The sequence below is a fragment of the Schistocerca gregaria genome, chromosome 2, assembly GCF_023897955.1.
Source record: "Schistocerca gregaria isolate iqSchGreg1 chromosome 2, iqSchGreg1.2, whole genome shotgun sequence".
Classification (NCBI taxonomy): Eukaryota; Metazoa; Arthropoda; class Insecta; order Orthoptera; family Acrididae; genus Schistocerca; species Schistocerca gregaria.
In genome coordinates, this window is record NC_064921.1 from 503479931 (window position 1) to 503492838 (window position 12908).

The 12908-nt window shown below is 36.8% G+C and overlaps 1 protein-coding gene across 1 annotated transcript in view; it reads left to right on the plus strand.

Annotated features, from left to right (window-relative positions):
* Positions 1-12908, plus strand: part of LOC126328531 (TATA-binding protein-associated factor 172) — a 274135-nt gene that overhangs the window by 216679 nt on the left and 44548 nt on the right. Inside the window, exon 32 of the mRNA XM_049996048.1 lies at positions 8986-9120. Coding sequence (XP_049852005.1) covers positions 8986-9120 — 135 coding nt within the window. The remainder of the gene's footprint in view (positions 1-8985; positions 9121-12908) is intronic.

The following is a 12908-nucleotide window of genomic DNA, read 5'->3' on the forward strand; positions in this document are numbered from 1 at the left end:
CAGTAGAATGCAATGATTCAGTGTAATATAAGTAGCTGAGATATCTGTAAACAATGTTCCTGTAGTCTTCCTTCACTGTAATCCATTTTCTACGTGATGAGTCATGTAGTGTCTTGAAGGTACACCTCTTTTCTTTTTTGAAACCAACTTCTTGCTGGTGATAAGAAATGGATGGTTCTTCATCAGTATCTGTAGTTATAACCTGTACAACAATTTTGAAAATACATGACACAACAGGGAAGTCAGGCTGTGTAGTTTTAGGTCCCTTATGTCTTGTCTGGCCTCGGAATAGCTATGAGCTTGGATTTCTCATACATTTAGGATATTCTGGAAGTATCAACAGAGTTGTTCAGCTGGGGAAGCCAGCTCTTCACAACTAGTTCCATTCTTAGCTCATTATGGTTAGATGTTTTTCCCACCTTACACTTGCACAGGAATAATACAAATAATTAATTTCATGGGCACAGTGCTTAATCATTTCTTCTGTATTTTGATAGTCATAGTAACTTTACTTTTGGCAAGAACTGATGGGCAGTCTACTTATTCTCGAAGTTATACTATGAATTTGTTTGGGAAAAATCATTACTGAGATTTCACAACCTCCATGCTTGCTCACTACTCATAATAATTTCCAATTCTGTCATCAGTAGTATCCTTTTCTTCTTCACATAGAAGGACAAAGAATGAATACTTAGTGCAGCCCAGAATATTCTTCAGAAATTTGTTCAACTGCACTGACCTTCTCTTTTAATGAAATAGAAAATGTAAACTAGTCTGCTGTCCTAAAATTGTATCTTCATGTGAAAAGAACCTCCTATGCCAGATAAAGCTGACAATCATCAGTCAGTACTGTTTGTTTGGAAAATCCATGCATTCCACTTTTGTGCAGTACTGCGCCAGTCAGAGACTCATAGAGAGAATTTCTTGGGTAAATCCACATTACCACCACTTAGTATCATAGGAAGTAGGAAGCTCTGTAATCTGGATGAGAGGCAGTTCATTAACTATGATCAAATAGAATTCTCCTTTTTTGCCATCTTGAGCATAACCCTAAATGTGATTTTGACTGTTGAAATCAGCTATCAAAATGAACAATTTCCTTTTTTGAAAGTTGTTGGATGGCATGAGGGAAAGCTCATCATTTGATGATTTATGCTCGGAAGTTACTGGATGATGCAGAATTCTGTGAAGATAATCTCAGCATCATCTTAATTGATGATCCATGTGCATAGTTAATCACATTTGTTGCTTTTGCACAAATTACGCAAGTTATTTTTGACTGACAACAATCATTCCATGTATATTGAAATGACCATTAGGTTAGACTATGAAGAGTGCCTTTTGGCTAATCCTGATGAAAACTTCTAGACTGGAAGGATTTGCTGGTGTTAACAGTGTCACCTGGAGACATCCAAATATTGTACTAACATTGTACTTGGTGTGTTCTCCATGTCCCCAAAAATGTATTTAAAGTTGCAAACTTTTGGAGCCAGAGTCTCCTTCTTCTGGCAGAAGTGCTGAAAAGGAATGAAGACGGGTGAAGGAAAAGGACTGGTGAGGTTTAGGGAATGGGGAGAGTTCAGATAAGTCACCCAGAACCCCAGAGCAGGGGAGACTAACTGGACGGGATGAGAAGGAAAGATTCATAGAACCCTGGGTCAGAGTAAGTCCTCCCTGACCCATAGTTCGGGATGACTTTTTCGAACTCCCCCCATTCCCTAAGCCTCACCAGTCCATTTCCTTCACCCCTCTTCCTTCCCCTTCAAACCTTCTGTCAGAAGAAGGTGTCACTGGTTCCGAAAGCTTGTAAATTTAATTACCTTTATGTTTGTGTTCTCCTGCCACCACTTGGTGACTAAATTTTTTGGCCATCCAATTTATGTTATATGTGAACGAGTGAATCACTTAGTAAAAAACATGATTTGCGTCAAATTAAAATTCAATTCAGAAAACTGTAACATACAAGTACACTCAATGGTTAACCAGTACTTTCCTTGAGGTGGTGAAATTCCTAGTACAAGCCAGAAGAAATATTTAAAAGTTGTGAAACCCAACATCCCACATACATACGATCTTTCAACCCTTGAACACTATTTCTCCCAAGCCCATCAGAAAGTCTCTCTAAAACCTTGTTTGTTTTCCACTCTAGCCCTGAAATGAGAATCTCTCTCGATATTCTTCCCACACTGTGCACTGTTATCTTCCTTGCCTTCCTAGTCTCCGTAACATACTTGTAAAATTGTGCGATTCTCAGATCATTGTTCACTACACTAAAGTCCTTATCCCTCCAATAATTCCCACTGTAAAACCTGTCACATGTACCAACCCACCACCACTTACTCCAGCTCCACCACTAATATACTGTATAACATAAAAGGCAGAGTACCATATAAAACCATATGATGTTTACCATCTATCACGTGGGGTCCAAGCGGCTTACCTCTCCCTTCCGACATTCCCCAATCTATGTCTCTCTTCCCCTAACAAAAGAACATAAAGTTCTGAAAGCAAGGTATAATTTGTTACTACTGCTATTTGTTCAGGCAAATACTTGAAAACATGATGTCACAAAGTTTGAAAGTGCTTTTTGGTGCAAATGAGACACGTAATCTTAAAGGTTGATGAGTAACATTCTAAACTTGTGTGGCATGTTATGTCCAGGAAGCTCTAATTACAGTAAAATCTGCCCTTTTTGGGTATCATATTATCATATTATTACTACTAGTGATAGATCGCTGGAGCAGAAAGTTATTTGTGCCATATGTGTCTGAGACCTACTGTCACATATAATATTTGACTTAATTTTATTATTCTCCACTTTTTTTTCATGTATTAATTACATAAGAACAAACTGGCTTTAGGCACATACTAAATTGTCAGAGAAATTTATCAGATTGATTTTATAAAGTTAGAGCTCAGTCCTAACTTTTATAAAATATTTGTTGAAGAGCTTTGACAGTATAATATGGGTCTTAGACATGTTCATGTGCATCACAATCAAACACTTACGAGTTATGAGCAGAGCTGATATAGAACAAGCTAATGATTTTGAATTTTCACTTTGCTTGTGATTACTCAATTGTCTTAATATTTTTTGACTATGTTCCAACAATATCTGTACTAAGAGCTGTGAAGAGATAAGAAACTTATTCATTCAGTGTTAGTATTGTGAAGAAATTAGTCTTCATCAGGACAGTGAGGAATACACAATTGAAATGAGTGTTGGACAAAAGGATTCTGTATAACCAAAATAGTACTTTGCCACCCTAGATAAACTTCAAATCCTCAAACTGGAAAGATGTATCCAGAATGCATGTTAATGGCACAAAGACAGTTTTTATTTACTGATTCCTTCTATTTGTACTTCCTGATTTCTTCCAACTTGCTCACTTCCTGCAAAGATCTTAACAGTGTGTTAGCACAGACATCCCTACAATTATCTGATAACACCCCGTTGCCTTTTGCCAACAGATGGTAGAGCAGTACACTTTTACCTGCAAAACTGCAACTGGCAAGTTTGTTGTTGGTCTCCTGGCTTGAGATAACAATAGAGTTGGTGTAAAAGTGGGGCTGAAAACCATACTTATAACTAAAACACTGAAAAACACTGAAGAGAACTCCCCCCTCCCCTAAGATGATGACAAAGGATACAAACAGAAGAGTAAAAATGGCCTGGAGCATTTTCTTTTTTAACTAAATATGATCTTCAGAATAGAACCTTCATGTGTTTGAAAAAGGTGTGTCGCACCGCCTTTGACTTAGTGACTTAATATAGCGAGACATTGATTTTTAAATGCAAAAACAGCTTCAATAATTGAGTGTTCCATAGTGAGCAATGGAGTGATGCATGTTGTGAATTGCTAGGAATGGCAGGAAAACAAACAGTTCAATCAGGTAACCCATTGGACTGCAAAAAGTAATTATGATCATAGTGAAAATGAAATGGAGGTTGGAGGGTGGGGGGGTGTTATTGAATTATTAATTGCTTAATACAACTTTGTGATTACCCTGCTTACCACACACACACATTAACATCCCATGTACTTTGTGTCTACCCCTTTATCTACAAGGGGTGTTCAATAAGTAGTACAACACTTTTTTTTCTGAAAGGAGGTTGGTTTTATTCAGGAGCCCAATACACCATATTATTTCCAACAATTTTGGCTACAAAACTACATAATCTCCATTCAGTGCAACAGCCTTCTGCCATCTTGAAAGAAGGGTCTGTTCAACATCAGAGCCATCTTGCTGCATCAGTAATGTCCCCATCTTCCATGCACTGCTTGTTGCAGAGTCCATCCTTCAGTGGGCCAGACAGATGGAAGTTGAAAGGTGCAAGATCTGGGATGTAGGGTGAATGAGGGAGAACAGTCCAGTGTAGTTTTGTGATCTCCTCTCGGGTGCACAAACTTGTGTGGGGCCTTCCATTGTTTTGGAGAAGGAGAAGTTCGTTTGAATTTGTTGTGACAAACACATTGAAGTTGTTTCTGCACTTTTCCTGAGGGTAGCACAACACGCTTCAGAGTTGATTGTTGCACCATGATGGGGGACATCAAACAGAATGACCCCTCAGACTTCCAGAAGACCATCACCTTGTCTTAACTGACTGAGGATGTACCTTCGAACTTTTTCTTCAGAAGAGGAGTGGTGTGGTACCAGTCTGTGGATTGCCATTCTGTTTTCAGTTGAAGTGATAAACCCATGTTTTATCACCTGTGACAATGTTGTCTGACAAAAAATTGTCACAATCAGTCTCAAGCAAACAATTCCACGCAGATGGTCCTTAATTGCTCTCTATGGTCTTCTGTTAGGCAGCAAGGAAAGCAGCAAGCACTCATCTTTTAGTACCTCAACTGATAGATGAATGTGTCAGCACTACCAACAGAGATGTCAGTTGAGTAGTGAGGTGTTTGAGTGTTGTTGTAACTGCGACCAGGACAGTCGCAGGGTTGAAAAGACAGAAAAGCGTGGCGGGACCCACAGAGAGGCCTACTAACAACGCAGTGGGAGAGGACGGACATGACCAACCAAGGACAAAATGAACAACAACAAGATCGAACAATGGAGTCACAAGGCAACCTAACAAACATGTCCACTCGTACACAGAACAAGTAAGTAAGCGGTCTAACGTGAAGCGATGTGTCAACAGACATACGCGAAATTAGACTAGCTGGCTGAGCTAGAGGCAGGTGCTTAAGTATGCCGTCGGGGGTGCTGCTATTGGCCACTGGAACCACGTGTACTACTGTGGCACCCTCTAAAAGCAGGACAGGAGGCACGCGCTGCCACAGCTTACGGCTCGATGGTGGAGAGACCTCTAGGAGTCTTCGACATCCATGACGTCTGGTGCGGATTCAAATTCTGCGGCGCACGGTACCAGAATTGTGATCTGTCGAACTTGAATGAATGTGTCTGCACGTTCCAACTCTGCAAGAGTCACAGTTGTGTGCAAACGGCTTACGGCAGATCGGACAGGTTTGCACAACATTGTTTCAATGATGACAGACATCTTGCCCAATGACTCACTGTGCTTTTGTTCAGTGCAGGGTCCTTGTAGATAATCTGCAGGTACCTGTGACTATCTGTGATGCTATGGTTTTCTGCCAAAAAAATTCAACCACATCTCTCTGCTTGGAATGCCACTTCCATTCCAGGCTACATTTTAATTGCATATAACACTGTCACTTATCAGAAGCTCTTGAAACTATAGAGGCTGAAAAGGAAATATTCCACAGTGTCCCACATAAATTCCTCATTTATCTCAAGTGTAATTGGCGGAGAAAAAAAGTGTTGCTTTACTTATTGAACGCCTCTTGTACTAGATTTGTGCACCATGTGTTTGCTTAAAACTAATGTAAATTATATATTCCCATAAAGAACTGTTATTGCAGTTGTTCTTTCTTTTTGTTAATAGGATATTAAAGTATTATATCTATTGAGCTAAATTCTTCATATGCCATAAGTAAGGCCTGCATTAATATCAAATACATATTTTCCTTTCAGTAGTTTCATTCTTTTTGTAGTTTTCTACATAAAACATGACATTTGGAGTCTGAAAACGTAACTTACACTTTTCGAATGTCAAAGTTTAGTATATTTTTTCCCATATTTCAAAGTTTAGTCCAGATTTTTATATCAAAATTGCATAAATCCATATTTTCAATACATGTTGTACAAAGTGATCTTTTTCAAATGTAACAGCATTAAAAAAATTCATTAAACAGCACTTCAAAGTGTGATTCCTGGCCTCAGAATGGACAAGCTGAAAACACAGATAGCACCATCTGAAGCAGCCTAGTCTTTCATATGGCCTGCAAACCTTTTAGTGTTGCTTCCCAGGGATTACGGGAAGAAGGAAAGAAGTAAAATCTCTTCCAGGGAGTGGAGTATTGAAATAATGTCTTCGGAATCGTGAGGAGGGGGGAGCAGTTTTTGACATGCTGTCCACTGCTGTCAGCATAATCCTTGCCTACCAGTTATCTTCTGTATTGAAAACGTCTTTCCAAAGTTACAAGCATTCATGAAAGCACATTCATGAACATGCTATTATCAAATTTGGTACTTGTTTGTAGTGATAAACATGATATTAAATTAAGGCAGCTAAAATGCAATTTCTTTTGATGGCAAAGGCTGTTGGTACCTTCGACGTTCGTGAAATCTACCAGTCAAAACTGAGGTGCAATGGCTCTCTAAGAAGTTTACAGATAGTACCTCATTAGCCACCTTCGTCGTAGATATGTTACATGATGTCTGTTCCTCCACATTTTCTTTTTCGTCATTGAGTTGTGTTTCGTGTGGAAGGCAAAACAATTAGTCCTTACAGTCAAGTAAGCTGATTCATGCCAATGATGAGAACAAAACAATTAGTCCTTACAGTGAAGTAAGCTGATTCATGCCAATGATGAGAACAATAAAACTGCAGCATTAAACGTTTCCTCATTGTTATACTCGAGTGTTTTGTTCAGTGTACCTTATGGGCACCTTCAGAAGTAGTGCACAAGCTGTATGTGTAACATCACACCTGTATCATTCACTGTTGATAATTATGAGGTTTGCACTATATATGTCATTGTGTTATTTATTCATCTATGTTCTTTCAAGTATAAAAGTTGTGTTTCTCATTGTGTGTGTGTGTGTGTGTGTGTGTGTGTGTGTGTGTGTGTGTGTAGGTGTGTGTGTAGTTTTTTATATATACATAAAAATGAAGTAGGATAAGCAGCTCTTGTGTTTCTAATTGCAAAAATATATTGAAGATTTCCCAAACCAATCTTTCCTTGAGTGCAGATGGTAAAGTACTGTTTTGTAGCACTTACGAAAAATTTGTGTTGACTGAGCAACGGTTTCTAATATCACAGCACATATCTACCACAAAACATAAGACAAATATTAAAAGGAAGAATAAATTCGAACAACAATTTTTTTTCTGCTGTAACAACCAGTGGCTCCCAAAGTTCTACCGTGTCGAAAGATTTGTGTTAAGCCATGATTTGCACAGATATACCTTCATGGACATTAAATAACGCATTGTTTAAAGGCTTCCTGGAGACATATTCAGGCAAGCATGTTCCTGACAAACCTATACTTAGAAAAAATATGTCAGCAGTGTTTACAAGGATTATTTGGCGGCGATTTGAGATGTAATTCAGGATGGTCCTATATGGGTCGCCATCAGCGGGACAATGGACATCCAATGGCAGTGCACTGGCAGTATGGTAATTAGAGGACTATTCGAAGATAAATTGACCAAATCCTTTCTGTTGGTGGCAGTGCACTGGCAGTATGGTAATTAGAGGACTATTTGAAGATAAATTGACCAGATCCTTTCTGTTGGCTTGTGAAGAACTTCCTAAATGTAACCACCAAACATCAGCAGAGTTCTTTAATGATGCTGTAAGTGTTTTATGGCCTAATGGCATAAAATACGAACAGGTTTTTCTTGTTAGTAACTGATGATGCTCCTTATATGTAAAAAGTTGCAGATGCCCTGAAATTTTTGTATACTAAACTGATCCCAATAACATGCTTGGCACACAGAATAAATAGATTAGCTGAATGCATAAGGGTAAATTACACAGATGTTGAAGTGTAGTATCAAACATTAAAAAGAATATTTTTGAAATCTCCCAGTAGGATCACAAATTTTCAAGAGATGTATCCGGATATTATTTTGCCACTGTAACCAATACTGATACATCAAGGTACATGGCTAGAAGTGGCTGAATATTGCATTGAGCATTTCAGTGACATTAAAACAATTATTTTTCAATTTGAAGATGGGTCTGCTAGTATTTTGAGTGCAAAAAAACCTTTTGAAAATGATACTCTACAGAGTGATGTGGTGTGCACCAAAAGCAATTATTGTTTTTTAACACAGATTAAGGCACTTGGAAACCCTTCATCATCATTGAAAGACAATGTGAAGATTATCAAAGGCACAAAAATAAAAATTAGTGAAGCAGAAGAATCCATTGCTGAGTTGCTAAAGCAAAAACTGAATTTTGTACTTCAGAAAAATAAAGGTTTTAATCTTCTGACAAAAATTTAACAGTGTACTGTGCAGAAGAATAGATGACATACTTGAGTCCCACACTCACTTCCAGAATTTTGCAAATTTAAGTTTGCGCCAATCGCATCCTGTGATACTGAGAGTTCTTTCAATCAGTACAAATAATGCCAGTGAGACCGAAGAAGTATAAAATTGTTTGTTTTTGGAATAATAAAGTGTGGTTTATTTGAAAATAGTAGTTTTTTGTCTCCATATTGTATATTTTTAGTCCCATATTCCATGCACATATTTTGTCATTTTTAATACATATTTATCCGAACCCTGATCATAAGCTAAAATTTCATCTCTTATTGTTAAATTTACTACATGCCATATAGTATAAAAGCAGACATAATGTGAAACAACAAATTGTTTACAACAATCAAGTATTGACTATCATATTTAAATAAATGTATGACAGTTAAAAAACATGTTTGCAGGCAATTGTTGTTGGACTGTGGAATAGGATTGGCACCAGGTGGACCAGCCACAGATCTTGTGGTTAATCAACATCGTGCACTTATTTTCTGTCAGCTGAAAGCTATGCTGGATATCTTGGAAAATGACTTGTTTACGTAAGTTACAAAATAATGTTCTTTATCAAATTTATTTTTGTTGCCAGAATGTCCGCTAAAGAAAAGTATTTTGCTGTCACAGTACCAAGTAACTGACAACTGAATTAGAGATTAAGTTTCTCACTCTGAGATATGTCTTTCAGAGTGTGGACCAACCAAGAATGTGGGGCATTATTGTGAGATATACAAGTTTTGTTTGATCTCTCTCACCTGCCAACCCCTTACCTTCTGTTGAATTTCATATGATTTCATGGTATACAGTTATAAATCCACCACAAGAATTGACAGAAACTCCAAACCATAGTCTAGTAACTCCAGAGTTTCCTCCTGTTTCTGTGACCATTAATCAATTCTTTCATTTGTGCTACTTGTTTTGAATGACACTTTTGTCCAGAGCTGTCTTAATACCAGCTAGTGTAAGTGAGGCATCGACTTGAAAGGGGGAAACATAATACATTAAAAGTACAAACAATGAACTCATTTTATAACTTACACGTACATTCTTCAGCTGTGTGAATCCGCAAATCCACACTGCTGCTACACATTTTCTAACACCAACTACCCACCTTCCATTTGGCCATCATCACACACAGCACAAGGTTTCGGCGTTCTCTCACTCTATTCGTGCAAATTATTAGTCCTAGAGAAAAAAATTAATGTGGTCTTTTTTGTATGAAATTTAATGTAGTTCAATTTTGTACTGGGATACACTTTCACTAGAGGTCACTGTTTTAGAGTATATATATATATATATATATATATATATATATATATATATATATATATATATATATATATATATATATATAGTGACCATCAAATGCATCCCCCACCCCACACTCATTCGCCACCAGTCAGGATTTTTAATATGTTGTTCACGTCACTCCCTCCAATCACTGTACAAAAATTTATGACTACATGAATTATTCCCCCTATTCGACCTCTTTTGGTCTTCATTGGCTGGGCCCTTGCACCACCGGCTTGGTCATGCAGTTACAGATTGAACAACTGATGTTAATTTTACCTCACAGTTCTGTGAATTTTAACAACACAGAGTACTCGATTAAATTGATTTGTTTGTCTGGCCTTCGTGCAACAAAACTACTGTGTTTGTAAGGGTTAAGTTCAGATTGAATTGTACTCGTAATTAGTTTTTGTGTAAAGTTTGCAAAAGTCATTTTTTCTCTCAGTGTCTTCACAGGAAAGTTTAAATTGATAATGTTAATGAAATAGCTGACTAATCCAGTGACCTAATAGTCCAGTCGATGAAGACCAAAAAAGGTCGATGATAGGAAATAATTTGTGTAGTCACAAATGTTTGTACAGTGGTAATAAGGAGTGTCATGACTAATGTACTAAAAATGGTGGCTGGTAGGGCTGAATGAGAGGAGGAATTGCATCGTGTACCTATGAGTTGCATTTGTATGTTGTCTATCTTCAACATAGGTTTTGTTGGCTGAAAGCTCACTTTCTGAGAGACTTTTTTGTTTTGCCTATCTGCGGCTCAGCATCTCCCTGTATGGTGAGTAGCAACTATTGTTTTCTTAATACTGTGCTAATAGTACTTTGTTCTAAGAAATTTCTTCATTATATTCTCTTAAGAAATCTCCACAAATTCAAGCCACTATGCTAAAGCATCTTCGGTACGTTCATTGCACAAAGTACACAGAATCAATCTATTTGCTTCATTGAATACTTTTGCTTTATTTAAACATGTATGCCATTCATTGTCATTTTAAGCAATACTCTGAGCATGATGTGCTTGAGTAAATGTGTTGTAAACAGTTCCATTATAAGTTCTGACATCTTCAAATGATTTAGGACCAAAAACATGGAATGATACCAAACGTAAATGAAAAATTTCTACAACCCTTTGAGACACTACATACTTGCATGTAATAATGTTATTGCCACATATACTCTCATCTTCCTTTATTATTATTATTATTATTATTATTATTATTATCATCATCATCATCATCATTATTAAGGTGGACATTCACCTATGGATCAGTTTTATTTAATGCAAAGAATGTTGATAATTTTTTTCTCTATGTTTTCAACTGCATCTCATTCTTGTCTTAGTCTGAAGTAAACATATCATGTCTGCGTTACATGAATAACATAATAGTGTGCAACTGAAAATGGATTGGAAAGTCACATTTGATCTGACACAATGGCCATTCACAAAACTGGTCACTTCATCAGTATGAACTACATCATTCCCATGTTTTCTTTCATTGCCTACTTCTATAGTTGCACTTTTGTGCCCTTTATAGATGTATTTATAAATGTATTTAACATTTTTAACTATAATGCAAACTTCAACATTCACACTGCAATCAAATTTAGCTAGTAAATATAGTACAACATAACGATTGTCAAGTGATTGTCCTCAAACATTAACACCAATACCATTATCATGCCATCCATTCAATGGATCTCCATTAACTGATTCTCATGTGATTTTACAGAAATCTTTAGGATTTTTTTTAAATTGCCAGCTCTCATACATACAGAATGTTGATTAACTGCACCACATGGTCCATGCATCATGGGTTTCGCGACATATTCGGTGTGTATGTTCGAATATCTTGAATTTCTGCACATATAACTTTATATCATAAATGTCTGCTATTTTATAAATTTCACATGAAGTGAGTAAAATGTAGGCATGTGGCAACCATTCTTTTAAAATTCATTTGTCTAAATGATTGCCTGAGCTTCACCAAAAATATTTTTTGTTGTACTGAATCAGTGAATTCTTTTAATTTAGCATTGATTACTCACACAATAATTTCTGGGCAGACATTAGCAGATTCATCTGCTCAATGTCATTAATAGTTTCTGGCCAACTTCGATTGCAAGTCATTGTAACAAATAATTAAATTTTCCCAAATTGTTGAACAATGGACATTGCACCCAAATAGTTTTGGTACATATTTCTTGGCGAACCATTAAATGAAGAAGCCAAAATAACTCTTCCTATATTTACATTATCATTGAGGTTAAGCCGTAGTTGATCACATAAGTTATTTTAAATTCCTGGCCTAAAAGAAGATTGATTTTGTGTTATGAAATGAAGTCACCTACATACAAGTCAACAATCCACTGCAAAAATAATTTGTATGAATTATGTAGAAGGTTGAAATCATCTGTAATTGAAAGGCAGTTGCATTCATGTTGCAACATAGTACTGTCAAAAATTTGTGGAATTATCGTCAGTGCACAATTGCATTATCATTATGAATGTCCACATTCATATTACTTCCTCTACACAAAAATTATGTCTGTCTAGCTCTGCTACTTTCCCTCTGACCTATCAGCATTCACAAATTTACCCGTACAAAATAGTAAGCGAAATAACATTGCCAGTATTCAGTGTTATTTACAGACTTCGTTACTACAATATTTTGATTTCCACTGTTGACATCATCATTGACCTAGCAGTTGTCACATTTAGCTGCCTAGTGTGTGAGTATTACTGCAAATGAACCATGTAAACATGAACCTCCCTAGAATGTGGTTTTGCAGATTGTTGTTACTTTCATGTGTCATTTCTACCATAGCACTTGATAAGTATGCATGGTGGAAGTTGGTAATACTTCCATTTTCGATGTTAACATATTGGAGATTTTAATGGTGATAGAGAAGGTATCATCAGTGGTATGAATACGAAAGCATTTACTTCCTTTTACGACTCATAGTGGTTACATATGCATGATTTTTGTACACATTAATGACCATGTACCTTTCGAATTATAGAAATTTCATTGGACTCCTTATAT